The sequence below is a fragment of the Rana temporaria genome, chromosome 5 (assembly GCF_905171775.1).
Source record: "Rana temporaria chromosome 5, aRanTem1.1, whole genome shotgun sequence".
Classification (NCBI taxonomy): domain Eukaryota; kingdom Metazoa; phylum Chordata; class Amphibia; order Anura; family Ranidae; genus Rana; species Rana temporaria.
Window position 1 is genome coordinate 411,777,049 of NC_053493.1, and position 19,189 is coordinate 411,796,237.

Genomic DNA, 19,189 nt, shown 5'->3' on the forward strand with positions numbered 1-19,189 from the left:
CTCTCTATTTTTCCCTCTCTCCCTCTTTCTCTCTCTCGCTAGCTATTTCTCCCTCTCTTTTTTTCTGTTTCTTTCTCTCTCTCTCTATTTTTCCCTCTTTCTCTCTCTCGCTAGCTATTTCTCCCTCTCTTTTTTTCTGTTTCTTTCTCTCTCTCTCTCTTTCTCTCCTTCTCTCTCTCTCTCTTTCTCTCCTTCTCTCTCTCTCTCTCTCTCCTTCTCTCTCTCTCTTTCTCTCCCTCTCTCTTTCCTTCTCTCTCTCTTTCCTTCTCTCTCTCCCTTTCTTTCATTCTCTCTCTCACTCTCTCTCTCTCTTTCTTTCTCTCTCTCTTTCTATCTCTCTTTCTTTCTCTCTCTTTCTCTCTCTCTCTCTTTCTCTCTCTCTTTCTCCCTCTTTCTCTCGTTCTCTCTCTATTTCTCCCTCTTTTTCTTTCTGTTTCTTTCTCTCTCTTCCTCTCTTTTTCTCTCTTTCTCTCTCTCTCTCTTTCTCTCCTTCTCTCTCTATCTCTCTCTCTCCTTCTCTCTCTCTTTCTCTCTCTCCTTCTCTCTCCCTCTTTCTCTCCTTCTCTCTCTCTCTTTCTCTCCCTCTCTTTCTCTCTCATACAAGAAAGGACTTTGCTCGCTTTGGAAACCGCAGCTTGGCATTGCATGTTTTTATTGAGCTTATGATCAACCAAAACCCCCAGATCCTCCTCCACTACAGATCCCCCCAGTTGTACTCCCCCTAGTATGTATGATGCACATTCTTAGACCCAAAGTGCAGAACTTTACATTTTTCAACATTAAACCTCATCTGCCACTTAGTCGCCCAATTAGACAGAGCATTGAGGTCGGCTTGTAAATTGGAGACATCCTGTAAGGACGTTATTCCACTGCATAGCCTGGTGTCATCTGCAAAGACAGAAATGTTACTTTTGACCTCAGATCATTCAGAATAAGAATCATTAACCACGAATCTCTGGAGTTGTCTATCCATTTACAAATTGTTCTTTTCAAGCCTGTAGACTTTACCTTACACATGAGCCGTGTGTGGGGAACTGTATCTGGACTTTTGCAAAACCCAAGTATACCACGTCCACAGCCACCCCTCTGTCCAAGTATACCACGTCCACATCCACCCCCCTGTCCAAGTATACCACATCCACAGCCACCCCTCTGTCCAAGTATACCATGTCCACATCCACCCCTCTGTCCAAGTATACCACATCCACCCCTTTGTCCAAGGATACCACGTCCACCGCCACCCCTCTGTCCAAGTATACCACATCCACCCCTCTGTCCAAGTATACCACGTCCACCCCTCTGCATGCGCCGTTCGTAAAATACGGCAATCACGTAAGGTCACCCCCATTACCATAAAACATGCCCCTCAGCTAAATTTGAATTAGGCGCCCGATTTACGCTACGCCGCCGTAACTTAGCAGGCAAGTACTTTGTGAATCATGTACTTGCCTCGCTAACTTACGGCGGCGTAGTGTAAACACGATACACTACGCCGCCGCAAAGTTAGGGCGGGCTTTCTGAATCCAGCTATATGTGCGTATTAAGGCAGGTGTCCCAAAACTTTTGGGGCTATAGTATATTACTTGACAATAACAAGGCATGAGTCAATGTTGACCTCTGACTTTCTTTGTTTCTTTTAACTATGAAAGCTCAGCCAAAAGTACGGCTCGATATTCACCCTCTGGAAACAGACGGAACCGGTGGTGGTCCTCTGCGGTTATGAGACGGTGAAGGATGCCCTGCTGAACCGCGCCGAGGAGTTTAGTGCCCGCCCATTTCTACCCACCGTGCACATCCCCACCAAAGGATACGGTAAGATTGTCAGAACCTGCACTGCTATACATTACAGAATCTAGCAAAAGTGTGCCCATTCCAGAACAAGATCGAGGACATCACAAACAATGCAAAGTACTTTTCTATATACAGAATAGGAAACTATAAGAAATAAAATAAACAAACTGTATTCCTAATTAATCATTTATTAACCACTTAAGACCCGGACCAATATGCTGCTAAATTCCCAAAGGCGTTTTTACAATTCGACACTGCGTCACTTTAACAGACAATTGCGCGGTCGTGCGACGTGGCTCCCAAACAAAATTGATGTCCTTTTTTTCCCACAAATAGAGCTTTCTTTTGGTGGTATTTGATCACCTCTGCGGTTTTTATTTTTTGCGCTATAAACAAAAATAGAGCGACAATTTTGAAAAAAATGCAATATTTTTTAATTTTTGCTATAATAAATATCCCCCAAAAACATATATAAAATAATTTTTTCCTCAGTTTAGGCCGATACGTATTATTCTACCTATTTTTGGTAAAAAAAATCACAATAAGCGTTTATCGATTGGTTTGCGCAAAATTTATAGCGTTTACAAAATAGGGGATAGTTTTATTGCATTTTTATTAATTTTTTTTTTTACTACTAATGGCGGCTATCAGCGATTTTTTTCATGACTGCGACATTATGGCGGACACATCGGACAATTTTGACACATTTTTGGGACCATTGTCATTTTCACAGCAAAAAATGCATTTAAATTGCTTTGTTTATTGTGAAAATGACAGTTGCAGTTTGGGAGTTAACCACAGGGGGCGCTGTAGGAGTTAGGGTTCACCTAGTGTGTGTTTACAACTGTAGGGGGGTGTGGCTGTAGGTCTGACGTCATCGATCGAGTCTCCCTATAAAAGGGATCACTCGATCGATGCGCCGCCACAGTGAAGCACGGGGAAGCCATGTTTACATACGGCTCTCCCCGTTCTTCAGCTCCAGGGAGCGATCGCGAGGGGGCGGCTAAAAACGAATAGACGCGCCCTTGTCCCAGATCGCTCCCCGCGGGTTTCCGACCGCCGACCATTCTGTGGACGTACATATACATGCGGCGGTCGTTAAGCGTTTAAAGTGGAGGTTCACCCAAAAAACAAGTATATAACATTACATTCTGTATACCTCAAACATGTACAGTATGCCGTTATTTTTTTTGGGGGTGTACATACGGTATTATCGCTATTTTTAACCTGGCTTCCGGGTACTAGCTCCCGTGGGAGTAGGCGTTCCTATGCAGTGGCGCAATCTCCTCTGGGACTTCGCCCAGATGATTGACGTGCCTGACAAAAACTTCCCCCCGGCGGATAAGGCACGTCACAAGTTTCCGAAACTAGCCGAACTGCGAGTCAGCTCTATACGGCGCTATATGGCGCCTGCGCACCGACTAGAAGCCGTGTATAGCTGACTGCGCAGGCGCCGTATAGAGCCGACTCGCAGTTCGGCTAGTTACGGAAACTCGTGACGCGCCTTATCCGCCGGGGGGAAGTTTTTGCCAGGCACGTCAATCATCTGGGCTAAGTCCCAGAGGAAATTGCGCCACTGCATAGGAACGCCTACTCCCGCGGGAGCGAGTACCCGGAAGCCAGGTGAAAAATAGCGATAATATCGTATGTACACCCCCCCAAAAAAAAACAGCATACTGTACATGTTTGAGGTATACAGAATGTAATGTTATATACTTGTTTTTTGGGTGAACCTCCGCTTTAAGCTTTTATTAATTTTCCATTTGCTTTTTTTCTTCTTTTTGTGATGCATTTGTGAAGCTGATGATTATTCTCTGCAGCTATTAACGGCCCCCGGTGGCGTCCCTTGCGCCGATTCACCATCTCCTCTCTGAGGAACTTCTGGATGGGGAAGAAGACCATGGAATCCCGGGTGCTTGAGGAGGCGACTTATCTCACCCACGCGGTGTCTGAGACGGAAGGTGGGAGAAATTATTTTTATTTATTTTGAAACTGAGTATAAAAAAATAGAAGCTCACATGGTAAGAAAACATAACATGGGACCTGAGAGCCGGTTCACACTGGGGCGACTCAGCCGTCTGACAAGTCGCGTCCCATTCTATTCAATAGAACCGTTCTAATAGGAGCGACACAAGTCACTCCGACTTAGAAAAAGGTTCTTGTACGACTTTGGGGGCGACTCGGGGCGTCTTGCATTGACTTCTATACAGAAGTCATTTTGCAAGTCGTCTATGAAGTCGTCTTCAGGACGCCTTGCCGAGTCGCCCCCGAAGTCGTACCGCCCCAGTGTAAACCGGCTCTTATTGTCCATCTAATGTGATTTGAGGCTTGCAGCTGGGAATGATAGCACCTTCAGCATTACAACACTAGCTGTATAGTGGAGGAGCGAGTGGTACCAATCTGCTTGATTTTTAAATTCAGTGGCCCAGATTCAAGTAGAATCGCGCAATATTTGCGTGGGCAAAGAGCAAATTTTTTTCTCTGCGCCCACGCAAATATTGCGCTTTGCCCGCGATTCACGGAGCAGTTGCTCCGTAAATTGCGCGGGCAATATGCTAAGCAGCCGGGCGCAAGGCTGCCTAATGTAAATGATCCCGCCGGGGGCGGGAATCATTTAAATTAGGCGCGCTTCCACGCCGAGCGAACAGCGCATGCTCCGTCGGGAAACTTTCCCGACGTGCATTGCGGCAAATGACGTCGCAAGGACGTCATTTGCTTGTAAGTGAACGTGAATGGCGTCCAGCGCCATTCACGGTTCACTTACGTAAACGACGTGAAATTTGAACGTCGCGAGCGGGATGCGCAGCTATACTTTAGCATTGGCTGCGCCTGCTATTAGCAGGAGCAACCTTATGCTAAAGGCGCCGTACGGAAACTCCGTACCTTGCGTACGCAGGGCCCGCGCAACTTTTGTGAATCGGTGGTAGTATGCAATTTGCATACTACACGCCGATCACAAAGGCCGCGCCCCCTAGCGACCAACGCAAGAATGCAGCCTGGGATGTGAAGGCATAAGGAGGCTTATGTTTGTCACATCCTAGGCTGCATTCGGTGTAACGAGGTTCCTGAATCAGGAGCACTCGTTACACTGGAGCAAGTAAGCACTTGCGCCGCGCAACTATGGTTGCGCGGGCGCAAGTGCTTCTTGAATCTGGGCCAGTGTTGTGAACGTAACTTCTGCCGAAATACGAGAAGAACTAACACCGATTGAGGGAGCATGGAAGAAACAGGGAGAGTCTGAACTAAGTAGCACTAAGCCAAAGAGGGGGACGGAACAGAGGGGCATAGCAAGTCAAATTAAACAAGTTGTAGTGGCCCTAAACCGCCACTAGATGTCAATATACTGAGAGAGAATAATAAACGGATGCAGTTCACTACAACACAGAAAAAATACATATACAGTTAGAAGGACTGGTTGGTCAGAAACTTGAAGGTAAGATTGGCGTAGAACGTAGCACTGCATCAGGACTTCTGAAACTGGACACCTTACGATGGCGCAACGCAATGTACGCCGTCGTAAGTCCTAATCTGGGCCGTCGTATCTATGCGACTGATTCTTAGAATCAGTTACGCATAGATATCCATTAGATCCGACAGGCGTAAGGCTCTTACGCTGTCGGATCTTAAATGCATTTATTTTCCGCCGCTAGGTGTCGCCTCCGTCGGTTTCCCCGTCGAGTATGCAAATTAGCAAAATACGCGAATTCCCGAACGTACGCGCGGACGACGCAATGAAGTTACGACGTTTACGTTAGATATGCGACGCGTAAAGTTGCCCCTGCTATATGAGGGGCAACCAATGTTAAGTATGGCCGTCGTTCCTGCGTCGAAATTTAAAAATTTACGTCGTTTGCGCAAGTCGTCCGTGAATGGGGCTGGACGCCATTTACGTTCACGTCGAAACCAATGACGTCCTTGCGACGTCATTTAGTGCAATGCACGTCGGGAAATTTTAGGGACGGCGCATGCGTAGTACGCTCGGCGTGGGAACGCGCCTAATTTAAATGCTCTACGCCCACTACCCGGCTCATTTGAATTAGGCGGGCTTGCGCCGGGGGATTTACGCTACGCCGCCGCAACTTTACAGGCAAGTTCTTTGTGAATAAAGCACTTGCCTGTAAAACTTGCGGCGGCGTAACGTAAATGACATACGTTACGCCGCCGCAGTTTTACGCCCATCTACGAGAATCTGGGTCCTTCTGTCTGCTACTTATGTGAAATGTGTTGCCATGTAGGAACCGTAAAGGCAAACATATGCATACCTCCCAACTGTCCCTGATTTTGAGGGACTGTCCCTGATTTGGAGCAATGTCCCTCTGTCCCTCATTCTCCTCATTTGTCCCTCATTTTGGTCTGTTCTATATAGATGTATATAAAATGCACTTTTTATCTACCAAAAAGTGTTTTCCAGTGCTAAACCTTTCATCTGATTTCTAAATTGCTGAATTTTTAAATTCCAAGAGCCAATATAAAGGAATAGTAGTGGTAAAAATGCACTTAACCAATCGTATGTTTTTGTACAATTCTCCTTTAAGGGGTCGTGGCAAGGGGTGTGTCCTATGGCTGCATACTTTTGCCGATAGGTGTTCCTCATTTGCATCTCAGAAAGTTGGGAGGTATGCATATGCCCTGGTGTTTGGTGCCCCCTATGTCCAGTTGGGTGAATATTGGAAACTGGAATTGGTATATTAGGCCTGCCACAAATCTTTGCAAACAGAGAAGGCTTTACTTATTGAATTTAGCAATAATTACGTAGTTGCATATTATTAATCTGTCTATTAACCAATATAAGCCATTTTTTTAACCTCTGCCTAAATCATTTAAATCGGGTCATGGGGTATTAAGGGGGCTTTTGGATAAACCAGTCCCCTCACTGAAAAAGGTTGGGTTACCAACAGTTATATTGTCATAGGGAAAGCTTACAATTTTTTTTTCGTAAAGGGAGAATTAGGGAGAAAGCCTTTCATTACTGTGTGGAGTTACAGACAGAAGAAGAGGAACTGAGTATTTCTCAGAAGAAATAAGGACATTTAAAGGGGTTGTAAAGGAAAACATTTTTTTCCCTAAATAGCTTCCTTTACCTTAGTGCAGTTCTCCTTCACTTACCTCATCCTTCCATTTTGCTTTTAAATGTCCTTATTTCTTCTGAGAAATCCTCACTTCCTGTTCTTCTGTCTGTAACTCCACACAATAATGCGAGGCTTTCTCCCTGGTGTGGATAAAGAACAGGAAGTGAGGATTTCTCAGAAGAAATAAGGACATTTAAAAGCAAAATGGAAGGATGAGGTAAGTGAAGGAGGACTGCACTAAGGTAAAGGAAGCTATTTAGGGAAAATATTTTTTCCTTTACAACCCCTTTAAATGTCTTTATTTCTTCTGAGAAATACTCAGTTCCTCTTCTTCTGTCTGTAACTCCACACAGTAATGCGAGGCTTTCTCCCTGGTGTGGAGTGTTGTGCTCGCCCCCCCCCCCTTGGACTACAGGAGAGTCAGGACGCTCTCTACGTTGCAGATAGAGAAAGGAGCTGTGTGTTAGTGGGTGTCCTGACTCTCCTGTAGTCCAAGGGAGGGGGCGAGCACAACACTCCACACCAGGGAGAAAGTCTTGCATTACTGTGTGGAGTTACAGACAGAAGAACAGGAAGTGAGGATTTCTCAGAAGAAATAAGGACATTTAAAAGCAAAATGGAAGGATGAGGTAAGTGAAGGAGGACTGCACTAAGGTAAAGGAAGATATTTAGGAGGAAAAAATTGTACCTTTACAACCCCTTTAAGGAGTGATACTAATAGAGTTTAGTGTGTTATAGTAGATGTAAACTCTTGTTGACTGTCTTGAAGGTAGCAAAATATTGCGTATCTTGGGGGAATTTGGGGTGGGAGGGGTTTTAATCTTCATCGCTAATAGTGTCTTGCAGCTTTTGCAGCTTTTTTACAGCCTATGCCCATCTGCATGCACTACAGTCATCACAGGCTGCATGTGTTTTTTCATGGGGCATATATCCTGATTCTTGCTGGCTTGACTTTTCTCATGGCCTGTTTCTGTTCACAAACACTAGCCGCTGGCTACTTTTTAATTAAATGTGGTTTTCCTCTCTCTTTTTTTATTTTTTATTATAGCTTGTTGCTGACAGTCAATTCAAGAGCTACCCCATTTCATAGCACCTCACTGCATCCTTTAAAAAAAAAAAATAAACTGTGCACCCACAATTTCGCACACTCTCCCCCCAGGTACACTTCAACCACATATAACCATAATGTGAAGGAGTGGGTATTACCGGGCTACCAAGAAGTGGGGGGGAGGGGAGGGGATACAGCTGCAGCACTGAAAGGTGTATCAGACCATAAAATATTAGCAAAAAAGAGAAGGTAGTGCTGTGCTGTGAGTGGGGGATGGGAAAGGTGTGTAGAGGAAGTATAAGATGATCTGTCTGTGGTTAAAACAGTACAAACAAAAAAGGCATCAGAAAATGATCAGTGGACTGACTAACAAAGGTGTATCAATTCTAAACAAAAGTGCTAAAAAAATATAACTTCATGAGATCTTCTGAGGTAAAGTGAAATAAATAATAAAATAAGTGATAAATAATGCAAATAAAGATATACAATGTGCATAACACAACACCCAAGTGATTGGAATAAGCTAAAAAGTCCATGCAGCAGAGCTTAATGGTATGATAAGAACGGAAACTTGAATAATGATCAAAGTCCAAAATTAAAAGTGCTGGTGTAGATCCCAACATATAGCGTGAAGAAAGGATGGATATCCAGTGATCCCTTCAGGTGAGTGAGGATGTTCCCTTATCTTACTGCTGCATATAGATCCAAAACACACTTTCTAATCGTATCTGTATGGGTGGTTATCCGAATGGACTGTAATTCACACAAACGCAGGTCCCTCTTGGTAGTCACGTCTCAGGATTGCCAATGACTCGCACCCAGAGGGATAAAGCACCAATAGTGTGATACCGTTTTAAAAAAGTTTATTCAACAGAAAGACTACATAAGGGTACTCACATAGCTCAAGATAAAATCAGGCATATAGAAAGGGGGAAGTAGTTCGCCAACGTCATCCTCCGGTACCTCTTGGTGTACTCTTACGCGTATTCGTCACTACACGTGACTTCCTCAGGAACTCATGAAAGAATAAAGTTACGTTAAAACCAAGCACATCATTGTTTTTCTTGTGAAGTTTCGAATAAGTTTGATGTGTCACATGACCCTCTTCCTATTGAAAAAACAAAAGTTGGATTCAAAATGGCCAACTTCAAAATGGCCGCCATGGTCACCACCCATCTTGAAAAGTTTCCCCCCCTCACATATACTAATGTGCCACAAACAGGAAGTTAATATCACCAACCATTCCCATTTTATTAAGGTGTATCCATATAAATGGCCCACCCTGTATATATATATATATGAATGTACCCCATGTATTTATGTATATTTTATACTTGCATTGTGTATGTATTTATCTGTATTGTTATATAAAATAAATTCTTTACAGACACACAGTGCATTTTTGCCTCCTTTTTGCATGCTTCACTCAAAGTCCCAAAGCCCTTTTGTTTTTCCTATATACAAGATTTTAGTAATGAGAACAGTATCATTAGTGGTAATCAGCATGGATTCATGAAGAATCGTTCATGCCAAACCAATCTATTAACCTTCTATGAAGAAGTGAGCTTGCGTCTATATAAAGGAAGGCCTGTGGATTTGGTGTATCTGGCTTTGCAAAATCCATTTAATACAGTTCCCCACAAATCTTTATGTTACAAACTAAGGTCTGCCGGTGTATTGTCCTCAATGTTCCACTGTGGGGGAAGTTCCTTCACTGACTGCGCAGGCGCAAACTTCCCGACGGAAATCCCCGAACCTCGCCCGGCATCCAGGCTCATTCTTTAACATCCCCGTGGATTGGAGGATGTTAAAAAAAGAGCCAGGAGGCCGAGCGCAGCGAGGACGTGAGGCCGACTGGCCACTTACCTCAAAATCCACGTCGCCCTGGATGCCGGCCGCGGTTCGGGAATTTCCGTCAGCAAGTTTGCACCTGCGCAGTGCTTGAAGGAACTTTCCCGATAGCTGGAACCAGCTCAGCGCATCAGTTTGCGCATGCGCTGGAACTTCCAGGACACCTGGAACCAGCACGGCAGATCACCGGCATGGACTGAAACTGTATTGAAAACTGGCTACAAGGGCGAGTTCAGAGGGTGGTGATAAATGGTCTAGTGCGGAAAGTGGGGTCCCCCAGGGATCTGTCCTGGGACCAATCCTGTTTAATTTATTCATAAACAATCTGGAGGATAAGATAAACAGCTCAATCAGTATTTGCGGATGATACAAAGTTAAGCAGGGCAATAACTTCTACGCAGGATGGGGAAACCTTGCAAGAAGTCCTAAACAAATTAATGGGGTGGGCAACTACATTAAAAATGAGGTTTAATGTAAAGTAATGGATTTGGGTGCCAAAAATATGAATGCAAGTTACTTGCTAGGGGGAGAACCTCTGGGTCAATATAGGATGGAAAAGGATCTGGGGGTCCTAGTAGATGACAGGCTCGGCAATAGCATGCAATGACAAGCTACTGCAAGCAAAGCCAACAGAATATTGGCATGCATTAAAAAGGGGATTCACCCACTCTACAAGACTCTGGTCTGGCCACATCTGGAGTATGACATCCAGTTCTGGGCACTAGTCCTCGGGAGGGATGTGCTTGAGGTGGAGAGAGTCCAGAAAAGAGCTACAAAGCTAATAAATGGAGGACCTCAGCTATGGGGAAATACCACAAGCATTGAACTTTTCTTCTCTGGAGAGGAGACGCTTGAGGGGGGATATGATATCAATGTACAAAAATCGTACTGGCGACCCTAGCACAGGGAAAAAAAATTTCAGTGAAAGGGAATGTAAAAAGACACGCGGCCATTCAGTAAAATTAGAAGAGAAGCGATTTAACCTTAAACTGCATAGAGGGTTCTTTATTGTCAGAGCGGTAAGAATGTGGAATTGTCTTCCACAAGCAGTGGTATGAGCAGGGAGCATTGATAATTTCAAAATGGGTACCTTAAAGTGGAGGTTCACCCTCAAAAAAAATTCTGACATCACACAGAGTCGCGCCATCCTACCGACAGAATGTCGGTGGTTTGTTTTTTTATCAGCACATACCTCTTAATCTTGATTTTCACCTCACAGCAATCCCGCGGGAGTGGGCGTTCCCAAGCACTGCCTGTGACTGACAGGCTTCCGAATGGCGCATAGTGCACGTCACAGGTTGCCCAAAAAAAAACGAAAGTCGGTGCGGCTCTATACGGTGCCTGCGCACCGACGTTCGGGTTCTGTCGGCAACCTGTGGCGCGCAGTATGCGCCGTTCGGAAGCCTGTCAATCACAGGCAGTGTTTGGGAATGCCCACTCCCGCGGGATTGCCGTGAGGTGAAAATCGGGATTAAGAGGTATGTGCTGAGGAAAAAAAAAAAACACCGGCATTCTGTCGGTAGGATGGCGCGACTCCGTGTGAAGTCAGAAATGTTTTTAAAGGGTGAGCCTCCACTTTAACTACCACAACACACAGCGATATACAATGCAATATTCAATGTATCGATCAAAGTAGTCCATGGATCTGATGGCTTGTAAGCTTTTTAGTTATAACCTTGCTGTCGCTACCTGTTTTTACTTGACTTGGACAAGGACAATCTTAACAGGAAGAAAATATATAAATTAAAGAAAGTCAAAACAATGAACATTTTATAAAAAAAATAATGAATTTGAATATGTAAATGTATAAAAAAAAAAAAAACACATAAATAAATAGATATGGTGGGTAGGAAAATAGATAGTTCTGGACCCGAGTTCGGCTCTAAAAAAATAAATATGAATTAGGGTAGCTGCTGCTTTAATGTATAAAAGAGTATAAAAAGAAAGGGTATAAAAGAAAAAAGCTGTGCTTGCCCTACCAACTCTAGTAAAAAAACACATTTATGCCCTGTACACACGGCCGGACTTTTGACCGACCAAAACTCCGTCGGAATTCCGACGGAAAAATAGAGAACTATCTAAGTCTGTCAGAATTTCCGATGGAAAAAGTCCAATGGGGCATATTCACGGTCGGAATATCCGATGAAAAGCTACCATCAGACTTTTTCCATTGAAAACTCCGGCCGTGTGTACGCGGCATAAGAAGTGCATAACTCCTCATTACAATCCACAAGTCAGTCAAAATGAAAGTGCTGTAGTTCTGAAAAAAAGTGCCAAAGTATCCAGTATTTATTATAAACAGTCCAAATTTAAAGTGCTATTGTGCCAAAAAAGTACAAAAGGATGTTGTGCAATTCTTGTTAAAAACAAAACAAAAAAAACTGTAGTGCGTGCTCTGTGCAGTTTTACTTCAAGATCCACTCCCAAGTGTCCACTCGTGTCCCCTATAAAGTACAAACTCACCAGAAGTTGTTGACTCCCTAAGCTTATGCCAAGGGAGGTCAATGAGGGCTTATAACACAGCCCCGCTGTGTATTATACCATCAACCATGCTGGGTGTTATATACTCATGATGGTTCTCAAATCCACATTTTCTGAAGAAAGATCTCATAGGGTGATGCCGTTTAATTAAACAAATGCAAATCTAAAATATCACACTCACAATTTATGGTGCCCGTCCCAGCACCCAGAATAGTCTGGCAATATTCTCTATAGAGACGCCGGCACTCCAGCTCACATGGGAGCCGACACGCGTTCCAATAGGCAAAAGTAGCGTAAGCCAGAAGTCTTCCACCTACTTGTTTTAATCACATCGTCTTCCACTTGCCAATTTGTGCAATGTTGAGGGCTTTCTTTTTTTTTATTCTCTGGATAACAAGGTGTTGTGGCCCAAATTACCTAAAAAAAGCAAGATGAAATGAATCAGACTCAAGTGCTGCTGCTGTATTCAAGCCAAGTATCCAAAATATGTGATACCAGAATATAACGCCCCCTGAAGATGTTAACCAACGAAACGTACGTCGGCGGCGGTGCCTGGTCACGTGACGTCCTCTCCAACCTGTGGAGCTAGCAGCCGGGAACCTGTGTGTTCCCCACGGAGGTGGCAACAGATCCAGCCGCCCCAACTACTAACCGCATTACAGCGGTGACGTGTCTGCAGCCCCAGTGCCGGGAGGCACTTTTAAAGTAAGAGGCCATTTGGCTTTCCCCTTTTTTTCATGTATTTTAACAAATAAAACATTATTACACTATTGGATTTTCCTTCTGTTTTTTATATACATCTTGCTGGAAATGAGGTTAAACGAGTCATTTTCCTGTCAGCATGTGTGCAGGCACAATCCTGCTAAAGCTTTATTTGACTATATTTTTCGGTAAAGTAGTCAAATACTTCTGGTAAGCGCATCCATTTTCTTCAGCACGTTTTTGGGTGAAAGAAGAAACACTAAGTGTGGTGGTGGCATTATCACTTAAACAAGATTACAGTGGTTAAGAAGATTGGATTAACAATTTCACTGTTACTCACAGATTGGGACTATATGTCAAAGAGACACTTAGGCCCAGATTCACGTAGGGCGGCGTTACATTGAGCGGGCGTAGCGTATCGTATTTACGCTACGCCGCCGCAACTTAGAGAGGCAAGTGCTGTATTCACAAAGCACTTGGGGCCAGATTCACGTAGGTGAGCGGCGGCGTAACGTATCGTAGATACGTAGATACGTTACACCGCCGCAAGTTTTCATCACAAGTGCCTGATTCACAGAGCACTTGCGATGAAAACTACGCCGGCGGCCTCCGGCGCAATGCGGGCCAATTCAAATGGGCGTGTGCCATTTAAATTAGGCGTGCTCCCGCGCCGGACCTACTGCGCATGCTCAGTTGCGCAATTCCCGTTGTGCTTTGCGCGCCGTGACGTCATTTTTTCGAACGGCAACACGCGTAGCGTAATTCCGTATTCCCGGACGGCTTACGCAAACGACGTTCATTTTTAAATTTCGACGCGGGAACGACGGCCATACTTTAGACAGCAATACGTTTGCTGACTAAAGTTAGGGCACCCAAAACGACGACTAACTTTGTAACGGGAAACTAGACTAGCGGCGACGTAGCGAACGCGAAAATCCGTTGTGGATCGCCGTAACTCCTAATTTCCATACCTGACGCTGGTTTACGACGCAAACTCCCCCCAGCGGCGGCCGCGGTACTGCATCCTAAGATCCGACAGTGTAAAACAATTACACCTGTCGGATCTTATGGATATCTATGCGTAACTGATTCTATGAATCAGTCGCATAGATAGAAACAGAGATACGACGGCGTATCAGGAGATACGCCGTCATATCCCTTTTGTGAATCTGGCCCTAGCTTCCTAAGTTACGGCGGCGTATCGTAAATGTGCCGGCATAAGCGCGCCTAATTCAAATTGTGAAGAGGTGGGCGTGTTTTATGTAAATAAAGCATGACCCCACGTAAATGACGTTTTGAATGAACGGCGCATGCGCCGTCCGTGGACGTATCCCAGTGCGTATGCGTCGGATAGAATGCCTAAGAAACGTCGAACATTGCCTACGACGTGAACGTAACTTACGCACAGCCCTATTCGCGTACGACTTACGTAAACGACGTAAAAAGATACGCTTGTTCCGACGTCCATACCTTGCATGGGCTGCGCCACCTAGAGACCAGCTTTATCTTTACGCCGGCGTATGTCTTACGTAAACGGTGTAACTAATTGCAACGGGCGTACGTACGTTCGTGAATCGGCGTATCTTGCTCATTAACATATTCAACGCGGAAATCAACGGAAGCGCCACCTAGCGGCCAGCGTAAATATGCACCCTAAGATACGACGGCGTAGGAGACTTGTATCTTGGCCAAATCTATGGGTAACTGATTCTATGAATCAGGCGCATAGATACGACGGCGGCCAATCGGACTTACGACGGCGTATCTGCTATTTTGTTGTAGCACTGTAATCATTTAGTATTTATTAATATAGATTTTTTGTTTATATTGAAGTTATTATTGGTATAATTTCCTTATCTGCACAACTACCGTGTTTCCCCGAAAATAAGACCGGGTCTTATATTAATTCTGGCTACAAAAAACACACTAGGGCTTATTTTCAGGGGATGTCTTATTTATTTATGGTATGTACAAAAAAGTTTCTCCCCCTGTCAGCTCTGGAGTCAGCATTGTGAAATTCTGTAATCCCAAAAATAAACCTTTGTTTAAAGACCTTATAAAATGATGTAATCCGTTCTGTAAAAAGATAATATCATGTGCAGTGTGTCTCATTGTGTAACATTATTGTGGAAAATACCTTATTTACAGTGCCGCTTGCCGCTCACGTGACCCGCTGGAGCTCTTCTTCCCTACTCCAAATACTGCAGAGGGAGGGGTCAAGATCCCCAATTACATCAGCCCCACTTTGAGTACTGCAGTGGGTAGGGGCTTAATAAAGTTTTATTGAAAAAAAAAACAGCTGACATCAGCCGGGAGGAGAGGAGAAGAGCTCCGGCAGGTCACGTGAGTGCCCAGCAGTGCTGTAAATAAGGTATTTTCCACAATAAAGTTACAAAAGGGAGACACACATTATATAATCTTTTTACAGAACGGATTACATGTTTTTACAAGGACTGTAACTAGGGCTTATTTTTGGGGTAGGGCTTATATTGCAACCATCTCAGAAACTCACGCTAGGTCTTATTTTCGGGGTAGGGCTTATTTTCGGAGAAACAGGGTATAGGGGATACATTTTCATTGTGTGCTATTAACACTAAATGTGGTTCAGCGCCCTCTATATACACCTTTGATACCAGAATATAGCATGGCTAACCACGTCTGTAAAAATTGTACTGTTCTGGACTGTACTAAGGTAAAGGAAGCTATTTAGGGGGAAAAAAATCCTTTACAACCCCTTTAAGACATATCTAGTGATGTAAAAGGGGTACTGAAAAGAGGCAGCTTTGGATTTAAAGTGCATAAAAATCAGCTTTTTTTTTTTCATTTTTGTCTATTTATTTATATTTTTCTTGTTATTTTGGCTGGAATTTGGCTTAAACCATTTTTTTTGCAATCTCATAAATTTAAAGAAATTGTAAAACCAATCTTTGTTTTAGCTGTTTCCCCCCCCCCCCTTTTTTTATTTCAGGAAAACCATTCAATCCATTTATGATTCTGTCCAGCGCTCTTGCAAATATTATCAGTTCTGTGTTGTTTGGAGAACATTTTGACTACAAAGACCCAAAGTTACAAGATCTGATATCTCACACGGCCCGTCACAATAGGAATATTACATCCCGGATGTATGCAGTAGGTTTTCATCAGTGGGGGGTTTGTCTCCCTTGTATAGTGGATAGTGAATTACACTAGTACTTCCATGTATGTCGTTTTCTTGAATTACTTATTTGTCAAAAAATATTGAATTGTAACGTAAACTGTTTCTAGGTAATGCAATGATATACTAGCCTTAGGCCCCGTACACACGAGAGGATCCATCCGCTGGAATTGATCCGCGGACCGGCTCCAGCGGATAGATCCCCTGGTGTGTACAATCCAGCGGATCTGTTTCCGCTGATTTTTATCCCCGGGGATGGATTTCCAGCGGATACAAATTTTAAGACATGCTTTAAAATCTATCCGCTTGAATCCATCCCAATGGATTGATCCGCTGGTCTGTACAGACTCACCGGATCAATCCGTCCGAATGAATCCCCCGCATGCGTCGTAATGATTCGACGCATGCGTGGAATTCCTTATATGACAGCGTCGCGCACGTCGCTGCGTCATCATCGCGGCGACGGCACGACACGTCATCGCGATGGGATTTCGGCGCGGATTTCGATCTGATGGTGAGTACACTCCATCGGATCCAAATCCGCGGAAATCCTCGAGAGGATTTATCCGCGGATACGGTCCGGCGGACCGTATCTGCGGATCAATCCTCTCATCTGTACCCGGCATAAGACATGCTTTAAAATCTATCCGCTTGAATCCATCCCAACGAATTGATCCGCTGGTCTGTACAGACTCACCGGATCAATCCGTCCGAATGAATCCCCCGCATGCGTCGTAATGATTCGACACATGCGTGGAATTCCTTATATGACAGCGTCGCGCACGTCGCCGCGTCATCATCGCGGCGACGGCGCGACACGTCATCGCGATGGGATTTCGCCGCGGATTTCGATCCGATGGTGAGTACACTCCATCGGATCAAAATCCGCGGAAATCCTCGAGAGGATTTATCCGCGGATACGGTCCGGTGGACCGTACCTGCAGATAAATCCTCTCGTGTGTACCCGGCATTAGAATTTTGGGTGCTAATGTATGCATTGAAACTATATTTATAGTATAATTATGGGACTTTTAGGCATAGCATTTAGTAGAAAAATAACATTTTTTTTTTTATTCAGTTAAAATTAGACAATATTGGTCCATACAGTAGCAGACTATACTAAAATATACTACAATTGTAAAAACAATCTATCCCAAGTACTGTGATAATTGCATATAATAGTCATTCAAGCTCAACACGTTTCTTGGACATGGTCCTCTTCATCAGGAGCTATCAATGTAGACTTTATTTGTGCCATCTACATGAAATGACAAGTTTTACTGATGTATATAGAAAAAATATAACAAAATTTAACACACTGTGTAATAGCATTTCCCAGGGACTTCCGCATGTGGGCCTGGACAATTCCTATTCATTGGACTCGCATCTCCCAGGGGTCCCACAAACCGATCTCTCTCTCTCTCAATGAATAGAAATTGTCCAGGCCCACATGCGGAAATCCCCTGGGAAATGCTATTACACAGTGTGTGAATTTCTGTTATATTTTTTCTATATATCACTAAAACATAAACATAAAGGGCCAGATTCAGGTAGATCGGCGCATCTTTGTGCCGGTGTAGCGCATCTCATATGCGCTACGCCGCCGTAACTCTGAGAGGCAAGAGCAGTATTCACAAAGCACTCGCTCCCTACGTTGCGCCAGCGTAACGTAAATTGGCCGACGTAAGCCCGCCTAATTCAAAGTAGGAAGGTAGTGGGAGTGATACATTTAAATTAACCGTGACCCCATGCAAATGAAGGGCCGAACGAACGGTGCATGCGCCGTCCCGTGGACGCTTCCCAGTGCGCATGCTCAGAATCACGTCGGATCGAACGCTTAAGATACGTCGAATCACTGAACGTAACCTACGCCCAGCCCTATTCACGTAGTACTACGTAAACGACGTAAAATCCGACGGCTGTTCCGTCGTCCATACCTTTGCATGGGTTGCGCCTTCCTATAGGTGTTTTAACTTAAGGCAAGACGTACGCCTTACGTAAACGGCGTATACTCATGCGACGGGCGCAAGTACGTTCGTGAATCGGCGTATCTCGGTCATTTGCATATTCGATGCGTAAATCAATGGAAGCGCCCCTTGCGGCCAGCATAAATATGCGCACAAGATACGACGGCGTAGGATACTTACGTCGGTCGTATGAAGCCAAAATTCAGGCGTATCTAACTTGCTGAATCAGGCGCATAGATACGACGGCGCATCCGTGCACTTACGCGGCGTATCAGTAGATACCTCGGCGTAAGTGCTTTCTGAATCTGGCTAAAAGTCTACACTGATGGCTTCTGATGAAGAGGACCATGTCCAAGAAATTTGTTGAGCTCGAATCACTATTCTATGCAATTATCACAGTATTTTGGATCGATTGTTTTACAATTGTAGTATATTTTAGTATAGTCTGAGTGAGTGAGTGAGTGAGTGAGTGAGTGAGAAACTTATATAGCGCAGCACATGCGAACTAAATCGCCTCTGGGCGCTTGTTGTTCCTTTCTCCTTTGAGATCAAAAGAGATGAGTTTTGATCTTACTTCTGAAGGCCAAGTGGTTCTCCTCCAACCGAATGCTGGTTGGTAAAGCGTTCCATAGCCTGGGGCCTTGGAACGCAAATCTTCTTTCCCCTTTGGATTTGTATCTGGCTTTGGGCATCTGGAGCAGATTTTGGTCGGTGGATCGCAGAATGCGATTGGGATTGTACATTTGTATTTTTTCGCATAGGTACAGTCTGCTACTGTATGGACCAATATTGTCTAACTGTTTAACTGAATGAAATAAATGTTGTTTTTCTACTAGATGCTATGCCTTAAAAGTCCCATAATTATACTATAAATATAGTTTCGATGCAGCATATACATTAAATTCTCTTTTTTGATCGGGTGTTAATATATGATTTTAATGTTTAGGAATTAACCAGAGTTTAATGGTTAGGTTTAGAGTTTTGACTGAGGTTAAAGTATGTGTAAACCCCAAATTAATTTTTAAGTACAGTATGTTTGGCATCATGCCTCAATGTATACACTTTACTTTTAACAATTCCTGTTTTATAAATAGACTTCTAAGTGTTTTCCCCTTCTGTCTCCACC

The 19,189-nt window shown here is 44.1% G+C and overlaps 1 protein-coding gene across 3 annotated transcripts in view; it reads left to right on the forward strand.

Moving 5' to 3' along the window:
• Nucleotides 1-19,189, forward strand: part of LOC120941569 (cytochrome P450 2C29-like) — a 47,637-nt gene that overhangs the window by 8,894 nt on the left and 19,554 nt on the right. For all 3 annotated transcript variants that reach the window (XM_040355049.1, XM_040355047.1, XM_040355048.1), the window contains exons 3-5: nucleotides 1,650-1,812; nucleotides 3,612-3,752; nucleotides 15,911-16,071. In XM_040355049.1, coding sequence (XP_040210983.1) covers nucleotides 1,650-1,812; nucleotides 3,612-3,752; nucleotides 15,911-16,071 — 465 coding nt within the window. The remainder of the gene's footprint in view (nucleotides 1-1,649; nucleotides 1,813-3,611; nucleotides 3,753-15,910; nucleotides 16,072-19,189) is intronic.